The 23802-nt window shown below is 41.6% G+C and overlaps 1 protein-coding gene across 5 annotated transcripts in view; it reads left to right on the top strand.

Moving 5' to 3' along the window:
* LOC145446991 (membrane-associated guanylate kinase, WW and PDZ domain-containing protein 2-like) overlaps nt 1–23802 on the top strand; it is a 102924-nt gene that overhangs the window by 26934 nt on the left and 52188 nt on the right. For 2 of the 5 annotated variants that reach the window (XM_080325404.1, XM_080325407.1), the window contains 5 exons: nt 198–408; nt 1681–1837; nt 2315–2453; nt 4559–4588; nt 8677–8951. In XM_080325404.1, the coding sequence (XP_080181530.1) occupies nt 198–408; nt 1681–1837; nt 2315–2453; nt 4559–4588; nt 8677–8927 (788 nt within the window). In that variant the 3' untranslated portion in view covers nt 8928–8951. Of the gene's footprint in view, nt 1–197; nt 409–1680; nt 1838–2314; nt 2454–4558; nt 4589–6254; nt 6335–8676; nt 9830–23802 lie in introns of those variants that run through there. The other 3 variants (XM_080325408.1, XM_080325405.1, XM_080325409.1) reach the window with 3 other exon arrangements.

The following is a 23802-nucleotide window of genomic DNA, read 5'->3' as shown; positions in this document are numbered from 1 at the left end:
AATTCCCCCCTGGTTGGGAACCACTGCTCTAGCTTGTGCTAAAGCTCTATTTGAATTGCACGTAGAGCATGGCCCTGCTGCTCCAGCTCGGAAGCCCTGTTTGTAACCATGTACTGGCCACGATGCCAAACGTTATATCTCCGTCTAAAATACCAGCATCAGTGCTCTTGCAAACGCATGTCTTGTGATGTTTACAGGCAATTACATTCCGCACAAGATCGGTCGCATCATCGAGGGTTCTCCGGCCGCTCGTTGTCAGCAACTGCACGTCAACGACCACATCTTGGCAGTGAACGGGGTGGACATTCACGATTTGCATCACGGGCAGATTGTCGGCCTGATCAAGGAGAGTGGGATGTCTATTTCGTTGAGGGTGGCCTGCTTGCCGTCGCCAGCTTCTAGCGAAAGGTAATTTTGCTGAATGCGTTTCTTTTTATTGATTCCTTAGGTTGCATACTTTGTGTTTCTGCGCGGCACGCGAAATGATCGTATGGCGACTATAGGCGCAGAAGCCTGTCTAATCTTGACGGTCGGTAAAGCCAATATAAATCAAACACACCCGTTTACTACAAATGATTGAATATAATCGCACAAAGTAGGGTTTATAACAATGCTTTACCGCGAATTTTCAACAATATTACCACAAAGTAACCAAGAGAACTAAGCTGACGATTGAATTAATACGAAGAATGGAAAACGTGGAGTAATAATGATGATTAGATTGAGATGTGCGTGAAATTAAATTGGAAATGTAGTACATGTTTGTTAACACTTTTAGTAGCTTATTGGGCTTGGCTCGCGATTACTTTCCCAATTGCAAGTTGTGTCTTTGTGGCTACCGCAAAATCCGTGCAATCTTTGGGATAGATTCAGTTACCATGATAAATGGGGATTAGGGTTGTTCAAAAATCATGTTTTGTTTCGGATCCCGAGGGATTTACTGATAAAATTGTTATGCTACATGCCGAATTTGGCTCGATTGCAACTGGTAGTCGTGAACGCACAAGAGCTTGAAAATTTTGAATTTATTGTAAAAAAATCGACTAAAACCTTTTTAAATTTTATTGTCAAACCCGCGAAATCGTTGCGTCCTCTAAATGAACGATGCTGATCAATTTTTTCTCACTTCCAACGGGTAGAAGCGAAGGTGTTATTGAACATTCTGGATTCGTAAAAATAGCCTGAACAATGGTCATGAATAAAAAACTCACTTCACTTTTGCGGGTTGAAATTGCATCAAATTTCTTTTGCATCATTTTTGTAGACAACTCGATTTTCACACTGAATACCCGGAATCACGAAAAAAAAGTTATTTTGGAACAACCCGAATGGGTGTATTTCACATGGCCCTTACTCCTTATGACAGTTTCGCTCATAAAAGTGACACTAACATGTGTAGCTTTGCACTACATGTATCGTAGGCTGTGATATGACCAATCAAGGTTTTACACCATCCCGCAGTGGAAGATAGAATCCAAACAATAATTTTTGTTAATAAATGAACTCATGGTAGCAAGGACCGTATAATTTCAGTAGTCGGAAATATGATCGGGTAGAGTATTGTCGAATCAGTAGAATTGGTACGTGATTCAGAGTCGAGTACTCAAGTCATTGCGCTGGGTCGTAATTGTTAGCAAGTTCGCGACCTCATAGTCATTAACTGGTTCTTTTGATTGACAGAAACAGTGTTCGCAACAACGACTGCTTCTCGGTCGAATTGCGGAAATCAAAAAAGGGCTTCGGGTTCGGTATTCGTGGGGGGAGGGAATTCAACTCCCCACTCTACGTGCTGAGAATGACCGATGATGGCCCGGCTGCTCTCTCCGGGAAGGTTCAGGTTCGAATCGCAATATTGTCTGTGTTACCGTACTACTATATTGAACATACATGGAAAAGAGCAAGGCACCAGGCTTGTAGCCAAGTCACAAGTCCTACTTCCAACTTTAGTTGCAAATTTTGAAAAAGGAGTAGTTCTACTTCTAGATTCTGTTTTTGAAAAGAGATTAGCTCTAGTTCTAATTCTAGCTGCACGTTTTGCAAAATGAGTTGTTGTAGTTTTTTTGCGAGTTTTGAAAAGAAGGTACCGGTAGTTCTATTTCTAGTTATAGTTGGGAATTTTGAAAAATTAGTAGTTTATACGTGTCTGGCTAGTCTACATATTGATTGGGCTCTATAATCACTATTGCTCTTTTGGCAAGTAGCTCATTTATGCTCCAGGTCATGAATAGTCAGCATGAAATGCATTAGGTATTGAAAGTACATTGAATCTTGGTGCTAATAAAACTTCATCGATCCTTTCCCCGTGTGTGTTCAGGTGGGAGATATTTTCCTGCAAATCAACGGACACGACACGACGAACATGCTCCATTCGGACGCCATCGCTTGCATCAAGCAAGGGGGCTCGATAGCTCGACTCGTGCTGAGAAAAGGCGACGGCACCGTGCCCGATGTTGGTAAGTACGCCGTGTCTTGGTGGGGTTCTGGAGTCGGTAGCGAGACATGTAATGCTAGTTGGTAATTGGAAGGATTCTCAATTGGGTTAGCGAGAAGTGAACATTAGGGTTGTTTGAAAAAACTTTTTTCTTCAAATATTACCGGTTACTTGTTAAAATTGTTAGGTTGCCTAAAGTATGCTTAACGCCAAATTTGGCTCAATTCCTACCAGTAAAAGCGAAGCTATTACAGTTTTTTTCTGGAGTTAATTTAACTTTTAATGGCAACCCAATAAATTGTTACGTTGTCTTTTAAAACGATGTATGGAAAATTATGCTCAATTTCGACGAGTAGAAACAAAGATATCGCAGTATAAAGTTTTTGATTTCAATAAATCGTAGGCCTATTGACAGTGACGAATTCTATGATGAACAATGAAAGAATTTCCCTTAGTGAATACTATTTTTTTTAATTCAAAAATTTTTCATCAATGAATCCGCAACTTCCTTCTTATATGGAATTGAGCCAAATTTGGTGTGCAAGTTTTTTTAGGTCACCAAAAAATTTTGTCAAGTAGCTAGTAGAATTTGGAACATAGTTGTTTTTTGAACAACCCTAGTGTGCATTGGTAACCGTCACCATGCTTTCCATGGAGCCAGAGTATGTCAACATGAAAGCATTTTTTATATTGTAAGTTGCTTCAGGAATTCGGTAAAACTAGAGCCCGACTGATTTTTGGTCCGATGCCAATAAAACCAGTAACTAACACCTTCACCTATAACCATAATATATTCAGCCGATATTCAAATGATGTTGCAACCATCACACATGACTACCATGTTGTGACATGATAAAATGGATAACTCAGCTGGGCTGTAGGCAAGAGTATGCCATAGCCACCGTACCAATATCAAAGCTGTCTCACAGTGTAACGAGGTGAAAAGGAATGGGTCTCCATTCCGCTGTCATGTTGCATGCAGATGCGCGAGAATGGACCGAAGCCAGCTCGCAACCTCATGCAACCGCCGAGCACGAGGGCTGAGCACCATGATTGACTATTCCAATCTGAGTCGAGTAGGGAGAGATGAGTTTTTAGAGTACTGAATTTACACGCTCCTTGTCAGTAGAGGTAACTTATCAACAATCATTTGGTTTTGTTACCAATTGAAACTGTGTTAACCTTGAAACCTCGATTGGTAATAATGCATCATACGAAACATGCGCTAGGGTTGTCGATTAAAAAAAAAAATTTCCTGGATTTTCACGGCTATTAGTTGAAATTGTTAGGTTGGCTCAAAAAGTGTTGGAGACCAAATTTGACTCCGAAGAAGTGAAGCTGTCAGAGTTTTGGAAAATTTGGAATTTATTATCAAAAAATAAACTTTTTTTTAGAATTTCACTGTCTACCGAATAGAAGTTTTCAGTAGTCTATTAAAACGATACGCAGCAAATTTGGCTCAATTCCAACTGGTAGAAGTGAAGTTGTTGGAGTTGAAAGTCTTGGATTTGAAAAAATAGTATTTGCTGTGGGTGTAGACTAATACAAAAACTAGAATAGATTCACTTCTACGTGCTGGAAACGAGTCAAATTTGTTTTGCATCATTTTTGTAGACAACTCACCAACTTCACGGGGTTGCCATTGAAAATTGAATAAAAATTAAATTTTTTTATAATAATTCAAAATTTTCAAACTCTAATGCCTTCACTTCTACTCGTTGGAATCGAGCTAAATTTGGTGTTCAACGGTTTTTTAGCCAACCTAACAATTTTAGGTAATAGCCACAAAAATCTTAAAAAAGGGTTATTTTGTACAACTATGTTTGTTGCGCACGTTAGTGCAACTAACACATTTGTGAAGTCGTGATCAACCCACAGCATTTTCCAAAGTGCATTGAAATAGGTCTGGTTGAAAAATGTGAAATAGTCTTTGATGTGATGTAGAGCGGGCATTATATTCTTGGTGGGCGCATAAAAGGTACATGTTTAACGTTTTCTCGCCATTCATGTTCTTGAGACTTGATAATGAGTAATCCTCCAATGCTCGACTCAGATTCACTCAGGCACTCCACTCTGCCCTGCCCTGCCAAGCACTAATGATGTCGGTTATTTTCTATGCCTTTACAGGTCAGCTCGCGTCGCTCGGAGGCCTTGCATGTACGTCAAAACAGCGTAGTGACTATATAGCTTGGTAGACGTGATCGTTTTTTTATTTAGCGACATGTCACTCGAATAGCTGTCTTGTGTCTGTAGTGATCTTGTTGGATCAAGCGGTTGAGCTTGAACTACACTGATGACATGAAAAAATTTTCGGCTATTTCTAAGACCAAGGAATAGAATAGTATCTTTTGCAAACTAAATTGAAGTAATGTGTTTCTTATCAGGTGCAATGACCGGACAATGGAATTGCTCGAATAAAACTTTTTTTCAAATTTTACGAGCTATGTGATGATGTTGGGTTGCCTAAAATGCTTTGGGTGAAAAAAATTCGAATTTTATTGTCTGCCGTATGAAAGTGTTCCGTGTCTAAATAAAATGTTGCACATCGAATGAGGTTCAATTCCAGCCCATAGAAGCAAGCTTATTGGAGTAGAATAGGTAAATGGTGGAATTTCTGACTGTAAATACTATTTTTTGATTTAAGATGCTAAATTTTATACTCCAATAACTGGAAATAATTGAAAATGAATCGACTTGACCCTAGTCAAACCTGTAAAATTGAGATTGACTCGTGACTCGGAACCTTCCGACTTGTCTTGGAGATTGCTACATGTAATTGAGCAGAAATTCACAGCATTCAACTTGAGTAGCAACGCTGGTTACTTTTTCTCAGCTTTATGTAGTAATCGGTGTAGTTTATAGCTCAACCGCGGCTCGATTAGCTCCTTTCACTTTTCGTTTCTGTCCCTTCCCGATCACAGTTGATCACATTATAGGACTGTGTTTTTTCGGTCATCTTTACCGCATTCTCGACCGTCCACGCTAAGACGCATTTGGGCAACTAGGATATTTACAGCTTTTTCAAATTAAATTAGAATGAGAATGATAGCGACGCAGTTTCTTCCCAAATCAGATTTGAATTAGAGCAACCAATTTGGCAAAAACATTGAATTCCATAACTAATTAGAAAGATATGCATCAGCAATCAAGTTCATTTCCTATGAAAGCAGAGTTCATTCTGATCAGCAAGAGAATGGCAAATGTCTGCACTCTGAGCTTGGCTCATTGTGCACGATGTAGTTCTCCTGTAGCAGAAATTAGATTTGCAATAAAGTGAAGGCATAGAAACTTTTCACAAATCTGATTGTAATCTAATTTGTCAAATGTTTCTTTGCTCTCATTTGAATTCTAATGTGAATTTTAGTTTTCCTGAAAATGCTGCTGGAGAACTGTGTCATACGAAATGAGCCAAGCCTGGCGTAAAGTCATTCGCTATTCCCATGCTTATGAGAATCAACTGAACTTGAGTCGACGTCGAACTTTTCACGAATTCAGTAATTATAATTATAATCTACTTTCTAAAAACTTGTGTAGCTATAATTCCGATTACAATCTAAATTTGAATAAACTGTGCAGTTGTCATTCTAAATCTAGTTTCATTTGAAAAAAAAACTAATAGCTTCAATTCTAACTCTAAGCTACTTTGGAAAAGTTGAAATTTTTCTGGTTGTCCAGCTCTGTCAAGGGGCTTTGGTCCAAAGGAATTTCCTGTGATCTGGTGACGGTTTGTCTTGTGAGTTTCAGGGAATCACCTCTCCGCCATTGCATTTGTGATCCGTGTAGCGATGCATATCACCGTAGCTCGGCTCTCTTTTCTTTGTAGGTAGTGATAATGACGGGAGCTCCCCCCATCTGCCAAACTCGCAGTCTACATGCTCGTGGTGATGTCTCACAAATACGCCGGTAATTAACGTTCGTTTATCGTGCATGCGTGGTGTTGGCTTTCTTTGACTGCGCGGTGCAGGGTGTGTGAATGCTAAGGCTTTGCACAATGGTTCGAGTCGGATAATGAGAGATGATTTTTCTAGTACTGAAGTGATACGCTTCTCTTGTCATTAACAACGAGAATTTCGGTACTCTTGTACTTGATACTTTGTTCCCAACATGGAATCCTTGAAACCCCGATTAGTCGCATCACGGTATACGAAACAGGTACTCTGGTACAAAACTATACAGTATGCACGTTAGTGGATATGTTTTGTTTGTGCAGTCTCATGGTAATGCTACAGCATTGTCACAAAGTCCGATGAAATGGGAATGATCGTAAAAATACCATATTGATCTGTATGTGTTGCTGAATTGGCGTTACCGTATTTGTGGTCACTCAAATGTCAATTTTGAATTTTCCCAATCATCCGTTCTCCTGTAATGTCCTAATGAGTGTGTTTCGCGTCCAAGTTGTTGGGAGTAACTATAACGTAGCGCTTCAGAGATATTACAGCAACTCGATGACTATCATGCAGAAATCTTGTTTCATGAAAGTTTGAAGTCTTTCGTTGTATGTTCGTTGTTCTTGAGTGATTAAATTCGCTCTTAGTTGCGAGGGCGTATTATTTTGGTGTTTGAAACGTCCACTCTCGTTACTGGGCTGGAAACATAATAATTGATACTTGGTTCGGATTCGAGTTGTGAAACCATTGCGCGCGGCCTTGTTCATTTAACATCATCAGTGAATGATGTTGGTGGCGGTAACTAGGTGGTGTCATTTTGTACTGCATTTGCTCGGTAGAGTCATGATTAACATTCATTTAGTCGGTCACCTCATGTTTTATGGGCCATATTCCAGATTTGGTCACAGTCTATTGGGCGTTCGTAACTCAGCTGAGTATCTGACTTGTTGCTTTTGTGAAGTGAAATCCTTTTGTATGCAAAGGTGTATCAGTATCTCATAGTCCTTGTTCATTTTGAGTGAACCAGATCACCTTAATTCTAAATAATGTGCTTTGCAGTGACACATCAGCGTGCTTAACGTAGCATTTATATCGTGTGTCGTGTTAAATCAAGTGTCCTATACAAGTCTTTAAATAAAGTTGTTGCAGTGATTTACTCTTCCTAGTTTGATGTTTGTAAAACTGCTAGGGAATTCATCTTTTTATGGGTTCTCTCTATTTGAGATTATGTTTGAATGGTATTTTCAATCTGATACTCAGCTTGTAAGGAACGTCTCATTGGCTTGCTAAGCCTTGACCATATCATGTAGTATCATATCAAGGGTTATCTATAGAATGGAGTGATGTGATGGTGTGCTTGGCAATCTTCCCTGGTATTTTATCATCTAATTTTTTGGTTAATCTCGACAGGTTATTACGTTGACGCTGGTGAACGACTGTGTGCGTGTGTGTATAACTGATTTTGCTCGCTTTGTTCATCTTTTTTCTATCCTGGAATATGCAATCGATTATGACAAGTATGTTGAAATTATATCCCTTTGTTCTGATGATAGGGTGTGTTCGAGATTGCATGTGCATTTTCTTGGTGGTAGAGACAGCTGTGATGTTGTCAATCGTGTGTGCGCTATTTTCTGTCATTGACCTTGCAACAAAGCTGGTATCACTCTAGTTTCTCTGGTTGGATTGGATTGCTGAAAAGGAGGAATATCATTGTGCTGTGAATATAATCCATTCCTTTCAACTTTAAAATCCAATATATATATATTCTGATCATCAGACTTGTACAAATTACCTATTTAGTTACTTGATAGTCAACTAACTACTGGTTTTTTGGGTAGTTCTAGTTCCGCAATTGATAAAATTTAGTTGTCAAACAACTAGAAAACACGTGTCGTCGTGAATCGTGAGACCGGTGTTCCGTTGTGAGATGTTCTTAGCCATTGCTAACTCAGAGTCGTCACCACTAACAGTGACGTAGCCAGGGGTGGGTTTTGTGGGTCGATGCACCAGTTTAAACATATACTGATGGTTGTGTGGAAAGCCGATCCGATTTTGATGAAATAAAATTGAATAGGTTGCTTTGAAATTTAATCTAGTTATTTTGAAACGTCGTTAATTCTAGTTGCGAGTTTTGAAAAGTGAGTAATTCTAGTTCTAGTTTATCATCGTGAAAATCCAGTAGTTTGTACGATGTACGTGTTTCTTTATCATGATTGAGCACGGCAATTGCGTCTTACATAAAGCCCTATTCGTTACCCTTATACCATACTTTTAGCCCTGATATGCCCTGATTATGTGTGCTTAGGAAATGTGTCCAAACCTATTTTTGAGCCTCGTTTGTGTGGTTGTTAATAGACATGAGAAACTTGAAGGGAAGCCTGCAATCATTGAACGCATCCAGCGTACCATCAAGTTCGTCAGAGGTGGATCGCTCATCAACGGGCCGTCTGTTTGACAAGGTACAAGCGCCGCAACCATCTCGAAGGCCCAGGCTGTTGTCTTTCCCGAAACTGGGTGGCCGTACGCAGTATAAAACGCTGAGAAACGCTCATTTGGAGAAGCGAGGCATGATTTTGACAAGTCGACCGAAAATCAATTATACGTGACTGTCTATTATGTACGGTAGGGTTGTTCAGAAGTGACTTTTTCTACAGATTTTACTGGCTAATTGAAAAAATAGGTTGGTTGGCTCGAATGCTGCACCACAAATTTGGCTCAATTCCGTCCTGTAGAAACGAAGATATTGGAGTTGAAAAAATTTAAGTTATTATAAAACTGGAAAAAAAATGGTCAAGTTGTCTAAAATGAACGATTTATAGCATATTTGGCCCAATTCCGAGGGGTAGAAGCGAGATAATGTTGTAGAAAACTAGGGATTTTCGCAAATTCCTGAAGTCCAGTAGATTCGCTTCTACAGGTTAGAATTGAGCCAAATTTGGTGTACAGCATACGTTTCACTAACCTGACAATTTTTTCAAATAGCCAGTAAAGTTTGGAAAAGGTTATTTTTGAACAACCCTTATGTAGGGGTAATAAAAACTAACTAACAGCCAAAGAGCAAAGTGACAATGTGTATGCTCTAGTTCTTCACTACTGTTGAAATTATTAATTGCCTAACTACTCATCTGTTTCGTGTTCTTCTATTTCTTGCACGTTTTATCCAGTGTTCACTGTAGCCTCGCTACGGGTGATTGAGAACGGTCGCTACTATTTTCTTATACATGGTTACTAGAATTGTACATAGTGCAAGCTGCTTTTTTATTTTCGTTTACCTGGCCTTAACCGCAATGTGTGTGTCCTTTTCTGATCACTCGGTACATTGAGAGGAATTTTATCTTCACTGATTATTGATACAACCTTTTCGTTTTAACTGTATATCGACATCATATATTTTGTGCAGCCGTAATTGCTTTTTCCGCATTCGTCAGTATGCTGTGTTGCTATTTGCGGGTTCTTTGAAACTAATGTTTGTTGTTTTGTCGTATGAAATATACCATTTTCGTTGTGATTTCAAGGTTTCTGACGGCAAGGCATACCATAATTTCAGCTACTAAAACGGATCGCAGGCCACTTTTCAAATTCCGTGGCGGCCGCGGACCGCATGAATTAAGATTCGATATAAAACAGAACCACAGTTTAACAACCACGTTCAATACAACATTGTGCTCGCTAACATGGACGACGCACATCGTTACTACAAAAGTGATGATATTTTATTTAGGAAGTACAAAAATACAACAAAAATGTCATGATCATCAACATTCCAGTTGCCCGCGCAATGGTTTGTAAATCTCATGTGTCCCTTTGGCCGAAAACGTCTGTCACCCCTGATATAGATAAAATTGGACATTATTCACAAATTACAATTCAGTTGCATAGAGAAAGAAAATCGCAATATGCATCTTCGCCAAGCTGTCACAAATCAATGCCATTTTCATGATACTGTGACAGCAAATGCACCAGATGGTTTTGTAAAATTGATGTCAATTTAACCAAACGATGCTTCCCACGCGACAAAATTTAAAATATTTGTAGTGCTGCTTGGGTCGAACAAATGATTGAGAAAGACTGCTAGTCCTTGAATCCTTGACTAAGTAGCCTACATGTAGACTAGACATAGGCTGTGCTATTTAACTACTTCCTAAATTTCATTAATGACCAATCTCTATTAGTAGTAAGGAGTGTGTGTGCTTGTAATCAGTATAAAGGGCAATGAGAAAATTAGTAAGTTAAATCTGTATTACTTGCTGACTCATACACAAGAGCTACACTTCCACTTTTTATCTACATTTTAATTATACAGGATTGGATATATGTCAGGTTTGAATGATTCATACATATTAGGAAATTAGACAGTCCATGTTATATAAACTTATATAATATATGAAATAGTAAGGACGATTAGAAAGCTTCTTTCACGTTAATTGAGTGACGTGCGGTGAGGTTCATATGGCTGGTGAGGCACGGACCACCCTCACACACAAACACGCACTCACGTAAAGTACGGTAGCCTACCTGATAAAGAGATCTTAAATGTGAATAACAACAGCAGCGGGTATATAGAGAGCATTTTCTTTGCACACTGATAGCCGTTGCAATTCCACATTATACGATACATGTAGGACTGGTCGCTATTGTGCTGAATGGGCAAGTTTAGACTGATAAAAATTACTATCTCTTCAAGTACCGGTATAAATTATTCGAAGCAACGACAATGCAGCCTATGCAAGTAGCTATCACATACCACAATTTAACGGAAAATAAATAACAGCTACATAAGTAAGGGAATGTATTTGCTCCGCATTACGCTTTGGCCGTCGCTACTATATATTTCCTACAATAGACAGTCAAGAATATTGTTGTAATCCGAAATCGATAGCGCGTTTCACTGTGCTGCGATTGTCCAATTGTTAGCGAATATTGCATGAGGCAGATTCGATTGTGCCTCACCTGGTCATTGTTTCTCTGTGATGGCATTGTCTGTAATAAAGCCGAATGTCACTTTCCTTTGCGATTTTGAGGGGGCTCTGGTGGTCTGACACTGTTAATATTTGGATTTTCGGAATCAGTGCGACGATAGCATTTGATTGATACCGGTTTTTATGAATTGCGAGCTATTTACGATGAATTGTTTGTCGCAGGTGAGGCACGACCCGCCCGTGCCTCTCCTGTGCCTCAACTCTCCTTTCGCGCTGTATTTTTGAATAATAATTATGCAAACTGATGATGTTGTGTGAAAAAATGTTCAAATTTAGTTATTTATGAACATCGATGTTAAATATCAATAATCATCAGGGTTTTCACAATTTTCACTTGCCTCACTCGCCCTGCTTCACTCGCCCTGACGACAGGTGAGGCAGTGCCTCACCTGCCTCATTGGACCGCACGTCACTACGTTAATTGCATAGTGAATACTTCGAGCTATGCCAGAATGAAGCAATTTTGCATGCCACCGTTAATCATATCTTTGCATACGTGAAATGATTATACGATAGTCATTTGACCGTCACTGTGGCATATAATTTTCGAAGTAAATTGGTATAATAGTCGGAGTCGGTACGTTTAATGACTCAGCTGGAGTCGAAGTCGGTGTACTGAAATTGTGTGGAGCCGGAGTCGGCGGTAAAATTAAGTTACCGACTCCACAGCCCTGATGTCTACTAGTGCTTGGATGGCCAGGTCTTAAAATCTGTTCTGCACTCCTATCATACAGCCTATTTTTCGCGAGTGAAAAATGCTTGCTGGCAGAAATCGTTTTTGAGAGCCTGACACAAAGGTCCCGTAGGCTCCAGTTTGTCGAATCGGTGAAAACCCCACAGGCCCACATGTTTGTGTTGGAGTTTTTGCCATATGTCTTGGAAAATAAGGTCCAAAACGATCAAGGAGAGTAGGCACATTAGAGCTCGCTTCCTTTTGATACGTTAGCTACGAACTAGTTGCGCGGGAACTTTCAAGATAATGACTCAATTAGTAACGATCAGAGGAGTCACTGGATCGACCAAATCGTACAAACGATAGAAGTAGGCTTATTTCTTTGATGTTGTCAGTATTGTGGATTGTTGTGCGGTAGCGACGAAACTTTATACCAGTCGAGACCAATACTGTAAGAAACACTTACTGGCGTAGCTGATGTCGTTACCAGCTGCAGATAAGCGATTGGTGGGATGCCTTGCTTGAAACGCTAAAAATGAAAATGTTTCGCACGTCACTTGGTATTTGTGGCACTATAGAATGTAAAGTTTACATTCTATAGTGGCACGCTGCATGCGAGGTTGCCGGCCCCTGGACTAAAGCATCGAAATGGCCTTACCCGACTCTAGGAAAATACCGTTATCTTATAATTGCGATTACAAATAGATTTATTTCAATAAATGATGGTTACTTTTATTTATTTTTGATTGCATTTTTTGCGGGGACGGTGCGTGGTGTTAATATCAAAATACGTTGCACTAAATCGCGCGCGCAGCGCAAAGAAAAATTTCAGATAGCGTAAGTCTACTTAAAAATAATACTGTTTGCTGATTCACGAAATAAATTTGAGCCTACTTTAAGCCTTCAAATTTCCAGACATTTAGGCATATGTAAGAATTTCATCCCGGACGCAGTTTTTACGGTGAAATTCCGGACATGTCCAAGAAATTCCGGACGTAAGGCAACCTTACTATAAAGTCAGGGGCTTCATGCTGAACACGGATTCAAATCTTACAGATTAGCTCTATCTTTGTATGATTTAGATTTTAGAACATGCTTCGAATCACAGTCACATATATGTCATAGTTAGCGAGAATAGCAATCAGTCCGGAAACTGAAAATGTAGCGTTGAGGTTTCTGAATCGGAATTCCAATAGAGATTTTCTAGGAATCGGAAAGTCGTTTCTATTTTACTGAGAACCAGGAAAGAAATGAGGTAAAAATATTAATAGTATTGCAGACATTATAATAGCAATTGCTCTGTAACGTCATGCAAATCAGTGGTAAAAGCCCGAAGATTGACGTATGCAAGAGAGAATGGTAGAAAAGCGGAAACTGTAATGGTGTTCCAACAACTTACCAAGTCATTGCACTTGCACTTGCGACATGCAGGCGTATTGTGGTGGCACACGACGAATCATAACCAAGCGATAAAAAGTCTGCAGGTTGCCGTTGAGTATAAATTGGTGATCGTACATTGTGTGATGGGTCAGTTTTAGTAGTATATTGGGACTATTTTGATGATAATTATCATTCTTTTATGTCTATAGTACCAAGACGAAGTCAACAATTTTTACTCTATAATATGGATGTTGTAATGCTGATATCAATAATACTTTTCTATATAATCATCGCGGTGGCCGGTATATGGGCGGCCAGAATGACTCGCACTCGGAAGAGTCAAAAGCCTGCAGAAAACATGATTGTCGGAGCAAAAGACATCGGATTAGGAGTAGGAATATGCACGATGACTGGTAAAACTTAACAATGATATATTGATGAGATTTTGAAACTATATTTGATCTGATTTAGCAACGTGGATAGGTGGAGGTGCCTTGAATGGTACAGCAGAAACAGTCTACTCGACGGGACTCGGTTTGATATGGTGCGTCGCACCGGTATCAGTTGCGTGTAGTTTGACGATAGCCGGTCTGTTTTTCGCGGATAAAATGCGACAAAAGGTATTTTAAATACACGGGGCAATAGGCTATACCTACGAATATGGTAATTAATATAGGGCTCAGCGTAATAACTGCCGCACTTCAAGCGCCCCAACCGCGAGCGAAAAGCTCGAAAGGAGCTCCGCAAATCTTTCGTACTTAGATATATAACGTGGAATAATTTGGAGAAGATTTATTCAATTCTAGGCTTCAGTAAGACACTGCCAACATTAATACCAATCGGATAGCGAGTAAAAACCTATAAGATACGTGTGAGTATTGCTCGCTGAGCAAAAGTCTGCATATGGTATTGTGCTATATGCGTTAATACGCAAGGCCGTAACTGCCGCACCCCAAACCCCCCAATTGGGGGGGCCCGAGCTCGAAGGGGGCCCAAAATTATTCCGTGAATTTGCATAAATTATAGAGTATTTTTTGAAAATTTATGCAACTTTTTCAAAACTTTTTCGCGCCTTGCGCGATTTCAAGGTGCAAAATATCTTGAATGTTGGGTACTCTTCCCCCAAGAAAAAATACAAACGATTTATAGAAATGGGCATATCGGCGTTGGCCATAGCCACGACGCACCAAGACATATAAAGTCTTAGATCATGTAACATGCGACTGCAAGAAGTGTGCCAGAACGATAGGCAGCGAGAATACCTTGGCCGAAAAAGACTCCCCTTCTGCTGACCGAAAACTTCGTTTTATATACGAAATACATGTAGGTTTAATTGTTCATAGGCGCCTAAATGACTGGCGCCTAAATGTTCCTGTCTTGGCAATCTGAACCTCGCAAGACAAATACCCCCCCGCAGGGAAAAATTATATGCTAGGGAAGAAATACCAATTTGAAATTGTGTGATCTTTTAGTTTTGTACGTTTGGGCGATTCTATATTTTTTATATAGCAGACAGGAGGTCACGAAAAAACATCATGTAACGAAGTCATACCAACGGGTCCGCCCACCCGAAGATGTTTAATGATTATCTACGGGCTCTACGGGTAAATCTGATTACGTGAGCAGAGAGGACAACAAATTGATAGCAATATACATGCGATTCCCGATCTTATTGACCGATTTTATCATGAAATATCGAAAAATTTTGCGCTTTGCGCTGGCTCACTAAACAATACATCTTTGATTTCGTGGCAAAAGCGAACAACGTGATGGCGGGTCGGTTTATCACCGTATGGGAGCCAAAGAATCAAGCTTTATTGGGGGGGGGGGGCTGACGAAGTGCTGTTTCGTTCTCGCCCACGGTTACACCAATACACCCGGAGATGTTTACTTATTATTGAGGGGTCCTGCCTTTTCAAACAAACCTCACTCAGCTCTACCGGTAAATCTGATTACGTGAGCAGAGAGAGGATAAAAATTGATAGCAATATAAATGTAATTGCCAACAATATTGCCCGATTCAGCTATGAATTATGGAATTTTCTGGCGCTTCGCGCGTTTAGACGAGGAAAGCTGACTCACTAAACCAGTGGTTCTCAACCCGCGGCCCGCAGACGTTTATTTTGCGGCCCGCGACATCTTTCATTACAAACGCAAGTACTACTGACACCGTATTGTTACAAATTAATTTAGATACTTAGCACTTTTATCGCACCGTCTCTGTTCCGTTTGATTACTCATTCTTGAATGCAGTGGTTCTCAAACTTGCCCCCCCCCCCCATGGGGCGTGAAAGCATCTGAAGGGGGCACGAAACTGCGGTCAACTGAAAAAAATGTTTGCGCTGCGCGCCATTCATCTCCAATTCATAGTTATTTCTCTGTGTATAGTCCAGTTTCATATTTGAGAATTCTCTCATCAACATCCATAACCTTCCATGCCATCAAACTAGCCGTTTGTATTGCTAGCATTCTGTTGCATTTTGTTATATAACGATAGGGGGAACGAAATTTTTCCCTATCAAAAAGGGGAGCGTGTCTAAAAGAGTTTGAGAACCACTGCTTTAATGTGTTCTCGTTTCTTGATATATGCTCGATTTCAGATTGTTATTATTTTGAATCGGTATTAGGCTGGACTCGGATTCAGGAGAATCCCGCTATGTAGTAGGCCTACACTTTTTTTTATTAATATTATTATTATTGATGAAAAGATGAGTGACGCTTTTCGCCTGTAAGGCCAGGTGCGTCACGGACTAGAATGAGCGATTTACCAAAATATGGGCAATAACCGATTTACAAGTAAGTAGCCTACCACAAGATATAACAAATTCTGCAACATGGGATAACATTTCGGGGATGATCAGTAGATTTTCGAGTGTTGCAGTGATTTTGAGCTCGCGCGCCCTGTCGATTAAAAAGTTCCGATGAAAATCATATCGATTGCAGTGCAGCAAAAAATGCTCGACTGTTTCAGGTACTGTACAATGGTCGCATAGGTCGGTGTCGCTACATCAAATTTTAAATAAATGCGCTTTCAGGCGGCAATGGCCTGAACGAAGCCGAAATATTATTCGTTCGTAAAGCCTATGTCGATGCATCGATGGAAAGTGGCCATCAGTCAATGATCTATGGAAATTTCGATAGTGACCTCCACGCTCATTTCGTTGATATTCGGCGTTCCAGGTCGCTCTACAGTATTGCCGTACTTTGGCTTTCGCCTCAGCGTGGCTAATTTTGTCTGGAAGCGTCTGAGAAGGGGTATTTTCGATATTGGTCCTGGCAGCTTGCCAAGCCAATTTATCAGCTAATTCATTACCACCGATATCAGCATGCCCCGGTACCCAGGCCAGGACAACAATGGCGCCTTTCTGAACCACTTGGTTCAGCAAGCGACCACATTCAAATATAACATTCTGCGTTTGCGGTGCCTGCAGGTTGGTCATAGCGGATAGCACGCTCAGACTGTCCGATAGAATCAGATATGTTTGTTGGTATGAGCCATTCTGGCAGATCCATTTTAGAGCGTGGAGAATGGCTTGTGCTTCTATGGAGAAGATTGACTTAAGAGTGGAACACGACTGGGAAAAGTTTATCATCAGCGACGGGATGGTAAAGGCAAAACCGGCTCCCTCTGCTGATTTGGAGCCGTCAGTGTATATTTCAGTGGCATCCCTATCTCGTTCGAATATGAAGTCCAGGACTATGGGTTTATGCGACAGAGGTGCGATATCTTTTTTAATGATTTTTGCAAGGTCTAAATTAATATTAGGTGATTGAATCAGCCATGGAGGCAAATTTGGAAGACTTTTTCTTTCCAAGACAAGGTTATTCAGAGACTCGACATTGGTGGCGATGTTGAAGGTAATGAATTTTGGGTTCATGAGGCTATATATCCCCTGCCAAGAGTCTTCAAGCACTCCTAATGTTGGGTGTTCGTGAGCCTGGTAACCTCTAAGGTGGCAGCGATAGTTAAGGCTAAGCTGTTTGTGGCGCAGATGGAGAGGAAGCTCGTCACATGATGCTTCCAGTGCACAAATGGGGGTGCTGCGCATTGCTCCACAGCAGAGGCGGAGAGCTTGATTTCGTATGGTGCGTAACTTGTCCAGATACTTTTTTGGGGCGAAGTAATATGCTGGTAACCCATAGTCAATCAGTGAGCGTATCAGCGCCCTGAAAAGTTGCAGCAATGGTCTTTTACTCGCTCCCCATGCGGTACCAGTCACGACTCTGATTAGATTCAGTCTGTTGGAGCACTTTTTGGAAATCGTATCGATATGTTGCTTATAGTTAAGCAATTTGTCAAACGTGATACCCAAATATTTGTAGGTGTCGACAAATTCAATTTCATGGTCACCAGTTTTCAAGATGAGTGGAGGAATTTTCCTTTTCTTCGTGAACAGCATGCCTACGGTCTTTGCCTTGCTGATGGTAAACCCCCATCTGGAACACCAGTCGCTTATTACATCGAGTGATGATTGAATTGAAGACAAGAGAGGCTGGATAAGAAGACCGCTATCCCAAACAGCGCAGTCATCTGCGAACACCGCATGTTCAGACCGATGACCTAACGAGCTCGGTAAATCATTGATCATTACCGCAAACAGCAAGGGGCTGAGAACGCTTCCCTGTGGTATACCGTTCTGCAGTACATAACTGTCGGAAAGAGTGTTTCCTACGGTCACCTGGAAAGTTCTGTCAGAAAGGAAATTTGTAATCCATCGGTGCATGTGTCCGCGTATACCGAGCTGGTATAGTTTGTACAGAAGTGCGTGGCGCCACACCATATCGTAGGCTCGACTTATGTCTAAGAAGACCGCTACAACCGATCGCTGGTGATGGATATTCTTGTAAATCGTGTCGTGGAGACGCAGTATGTGGTCCAGGGTGCTTCGACCACGCCGGAAGCCGGACTGTGAGGGATGTATCAGATTTTTTGACTCCAAATCCCATCTTAATCGATTGGTGACCATTACTTCCATGACTTTACAAATGTGACTCGTGAGAGATATAGGGCGGTACGATTCCACAGAGGTAGGATCTTTGCCCTTTTTGGCAATTGGGCAGACTATAGCATGTTTCCACGAGACTGGCAATTTCCCCGTCTCCCAGGATGCATTGTATAGTTTCAAAAGATCGGCGCGACCGGAGGATGATAGATTTTTTAACATCGATTACCCTATGGAGTCCTCCCCGGGTGAAGTGGATTTTCGGCTACGCAAAGCTTGATTCAGTTCGGCAAGAGTGAATTCGATGTTTATGATCGAATTCCTGTGCCGATCTGGTTCGTTGTCAGCGGTAAGATGAACCGTGTTTTCAAAGTTAGCCTTCGTTATACGAAATCCTGCTGGGTAGTTGTCGGAGCTGCTCGTTTTTGCGAAGTGTGAAGCCAGTGTATTAGCTTTGGTTTTGTTATTTTGAGAAATAGACCCGTTCGACTTCAGCGTTGGTATGGAATTGAACGTATGCACTCCCGACATAGATTTCATAACGTGCCAGACTTTCGCCATCTGCGTACGGGAGTCCAATATGTACCACAAAAATCCTCCCAACATTTGCGTTTAGCAGAAAGGATGGTTTTTCGACATTCGGCTCTCATACGTTTGAAGGCGATCACATCTCGAATGTGAAACGTACGTTTCATTTTCAAGTAAGCAGCCCTTTTCCTGCGCACAGCACGGGTACATCCCACGTTCCACCAAGGTACGGCTATTTTCGTTGATATTTTCGGTCGTGGGATCGACTCTCCCGCCGCTAAAAGTAGGCTATTTGTGAAATGGCGGTGAAGGTCTTCAGTTTCCCCCATAGGAACGAAGTTGGATTGGAGGTGGAAATCCGCAGCAGCCGAGAAGGCTGACCAGTTCGCCTTACTGTAATCCCATCTACGTTTTGATGAATTGCACGACGCCCTATTATTGTATGTGGTCTGGACTACAACGTGATCACTACCGATGAGCTGGTCGGTTACTGTTGTGGCACATCTCGCCGCAATGTCCCGAGACGACATCGACAGATCAAGAAGTGACCAGCGATGGACGGCATCACACGCAATATTCATACGAGTGGGTGACGATGAATTCAACAGGACAAGGTCGTTTCTATCCATTATTTCGCAGAGTTGGTTGCCACGTGCATTTGTCGAGTGGCTCCATGAAAAATGGTGCGCATTGAAGTCGCCGCATATAATGGAGCGTGATGACAAAGAGTCGAATATCCTAAAATCACTAGCTGTAGTTTCACAGTCCGGGGGTATGTAAACGTTGCATATGTTCAAGTTCCCTACTCGCACACATAGTACCTCAAAAACGACTGACGAGACATTGTTCGAAAGAGACGCATTGAGCGATGCTCGAACAAAAGTGGCAATGCCGCCAGAGTGCACCGTCTTATCACGGCGGAATAGTTGGTACCCCCCTAGTTTTGGTGTGTACTTTTGGACAAGATGGGATTCTTGAATAAGAATAACGTCTGGTTGAATGGTTAAGGTTGACAAGTAGTGCTTAAATTCGTGTAGCTTGCGATAGATGCCCCTGCAGTTCCACTGTAAAATGACTAAAGAGTTGTGATTATCCATTTAAAGTGCCATTTGACGTCTGGGAGGGAGTGTCTTCGGTCTCACCAAAGCTTTTTGTGACATTTTTCAGAGAGATTGGGTCAACAGAAAATCCCAAATATTTGCTGGCAGCTTTTGCTACAATAGTATGTAGAACAGTACCACTGTCGCTAGATTTGCAAGCATTTACAGTTATCTTAACGATTTCAGCAATGAGCGCAAGGAGGACTACGGGGTCAATAGAAGCAAGCCCGCTTGGTGCGGTTTCGACTGTGGGGTTGGCAGCAGTTCGAGCAGGTGGTGGTTGTCGCCAGTGGCGCAGGTCACCATCGTTGGGCTGTGGGGTGGTAGGCCTGTAACTCCGACCACGGGTTAGTATATTCTTATAACTAAGCCGCTGCGGGTATGGCTTTGAGATCCTGTGTACGTCAAGTCTGTTGGGGGCAGGATCGTCTACGATTACCGACTCATGGTACTCGGACATGGTCTCGGGAGTTTCCTTGGGTTGTGGTTGTGTGAGGGACATATGATATCCCTCTCTAAGAGCATTAAATTTGACTTCTTCCTTGTATATGATGCAACCACCATATGCAGCGCTGTGTTCCTCGTTGCAATTTACACATTTTTTGTTGTTTGAACAGTCGTCATACGCGTGATCACGGCCACCGCATTTGGAGCAGCAACGTTTTCCGCGGCAGTGCTTGGCGACATGCCCAAAGCGATTGCATTGGAAGCATCTCGTTGGCGGTGGATTGTATTGTCTGGTCTTAAAACGAAGATAGTGGAACATCACGTGCGGTGGAATCGTGACCGTGCTGAAAGACAGCAGAACTGCAGTTGTACTAACAGTGCCATCTTTCGTTTTTTTGGTGAGCCTTTTAACATGAATTACATTCATGCTGCGAAAACTCTCTAAGAGCTCCTGTTCCGATATTTCGACAGGTACTCCAGGGATAACTGCGCGACTTACGTATGGTCTGGGTTGAAAGATTGATGTCTTAATTTTAATGGTTGTCGATGCTGACTTCAAAATGGTGCAATCAAGGAGCTGCTTTGCTTGCTTTTCGTTGTTACAAGTGATAAGGATGTCACCCGAGCGAAGAACCTTGATATCAGCATAGCTGCCTATTGACGCATGAAGTGCCTTATTAACCAAGTCTGGATGATACGATTTCATTAGTCTACCCTCTCCACTGAGCAAAACCTTGAGATTTCCCGAGACAGGGATGGAAGACGGTACGGCAGAAGATACTTGCGAAGGAGATGTTACTTTAGGACAAGGATCTGGATTGTTAGGCGTAGTTGCATAGTCTCTAGCTATAACCTTAGCGCCATTTCGATTTTCATCGGAGTCACTCTCAGCTTCCTTAACGCTACACTTCTTGCGCTTCATACGACTAGACGTTTCTGCGTCCATGTTCTCCATTTCCTACAAGAGGAATTGGAGAACTACTGACTAGACTACTCTGACTAGTGTATCTATTGGTGCTTAACTGCTACGGTTAGATAATGAAAAGACAAAGCGACTCTGTCTGAACGACTCGGTGCTTTGATAGGAGGCCTACACTTTTAAAGAGTGTTTGACTCACTGCGAACGGTTGTTGAGATTGCCGACTATATGTTACAGACGCATCGTTCAAAATTGCTTGGAATATGGCTAAATCCAAGAAATCTGCTATAGAGGGTGTGATTTCAATAAAACCCTAACATTATGTGCGAATATTTGCTGTTTCCGGAACTTAGCAGCAAGGGCAACATCACCTGACGAATTTCTAAGATACAGTGTTCCGATTCAATCTTGACCAGACGAGTAACATCAATGCCAGTCGATCTTTTATCGCATGTTGTTAAACACGTTGCCGCGTATACTTTAACTCATCCTCGGACGAATCCACCGACTTTGCATAACTAATTATCTGGATGAATTTTTATCAGAGTTGACATATATGGAGAGGAAATGCTGGCTGGGCAAACGGGGAGGGGAGCGAAAAACTTTAGAAAGCTGGCTTCTGTAACTATTGGTGCAGGGCCCCAGGCATGGAAAGAAATGAGAAGGGTTGATTGGTTTGCTCAGAAATGGCCCCAAACGCCAGACTTCTTCTCATATCACTCAGAGCTCAATGTGATAATGGCCTCTGTGACGCAAAAGTTACCGTAATTTATACTTGCTCGCTCACGCATTGAAACAGAGAGTTCGGTTCTTGCTGGTGGTAGGATTTGAAGCTGCATATACCGACTTGGCAACGAATGCAATGCACGCTTCATGAAAAGATTTACTTGCGCCTGTATAAGATCATATTATCACAACAAGCAGGTGCTGCAAACTTACGAACGCTGTCCATTTATACTTTATAATGCATGAAAATGTACTAAATGCCCGCATACGACTGGTAAATAGGCTAGAGTAGCCTAAATTTAATAGTAGCCCACAAATACATCGTATATCGTTCTGCGGCCCGCAGCGTCTTTTGCTGTTAAAATGCGGCCCGTTATACAAGGAAGTTGAGAACCCCTTCACTAAACGGACACCCAAAGTATATGATACGTAGCGGTAAACATCGTATAGCCTGAGGGAGGTCTGGGGGGCGAAGCCCCCCAGAAGTTCGGTTTTTCACCCTATGGGGGGCCCTGGACCAACATTTGGGGGGGGGGGCTGACGAAGTGCTGTTACGGCCCTGTTAATACGAAAAGCGTTTCTCACTTGTAATGTTCACATATTGATTTGAAACACGCAAACTCATGAAATCCTACAACTTTATTAGCGATCTAGCAATTTTTGTCGTAACTTGAAATGTAATCGCTAGTCGATTTCAACATCTCACCATGCTCAAAAGAGTGAATCACAAAAACACATTCGCAAGTGCTGAATCCAATATTCACTTACCTGATTATATCACTACAGCTTGCAAACTTGATTAATTCATCCTGGTTGTATTCATATTCCGACGACTTGACTTTTCTTATTCAACTGTAAAAGTCGTTACTCCCATTCTGTAACACAAAGTAATTCGTATACGAATGCATATACGACCTGACATGAACATATTCTGTTTTGAGTGTACGACATTTGAATACACGGTCCATCATAGATTGAGAATTAATTTCTCACAAGTGAATCCGTATATTACAGTGTAAGACATCGGAATGTCAGCAACTCTTTACGGTCATAGTTATTACGACAATGTCTGGTCCATGAATAAGCGGCTGTTTGAATTGCCACATTTTCTTTGTGATGGCAGACTCAATTGCGTAATCTGGATATCCATTGTCGATCAAGATGAGCCATCACAAAGGAAATGTGGCAATTCAAACAGCCTCTGATTCATAGACCAGCCAAATGCCCAGTATACATACATCTCTCTAGGCTTGGGTCAGTGTCAGACCGTTTTTCTAATCAGATCCGGTCATCAGTGCAATCGTGCTATTTTTTGCTGAATACCCGAGTGGTGTTCATCACTAGACCGCTCATGCCTCAAACCCGCAAGGATGTGCTTCCTGCTTTACAATAAACAAGTTTGTTTGTTTGTTTTGGGGTATTCCTGGTGTTTGTCGACTACTATGGTCATTTACACCAGGCCCGATATTCTTCTTATTTTTCCGTAACTGCCGACTTATAGCACGGCCCACCTCTAGGCTTTTGTAAGACACCGCTGACGCGGATGAGGTGGCGAGGAGGAGCCTAGGTAAACCTCCAACACTTAGGTATCGGAATTCGGAAGTCGACCTAAGTCGGACTCGTACCCGCACCCATTGGAGTTGCAGCCGCGGATTATACCACTGCGCTATCTCGCCACTTTACAAACAAGTATTATTGCATATAAACTACAATGCCACTGTGATAGTCGGTATGTGGGTCGCACGTCTTTGCGGTTGGCTGAACGAGTGAACCAACATGTGCCTAA

Source organism: Botryllus schlosseri, chromosome 9 (assembly GCF_051294905.1).
Source record: "Botryllus schlosseri isolate E-star chromosome 9, Bs_hap1, whole genome shotgun sequence".
Classification (NCBI taxonomy): domain Eukaryota; kingdom Metazoa; phylum Chordata; class Ascidiacea; order Stolidobranchia; family Styelidae; genus Botryllus; species Botryllus schlosseri.
The sequence above is the reverse complement of the archived record's forward strand: the minus strand, read 5'-3'. Positions and strand labels throughout refer to the sequence as shown.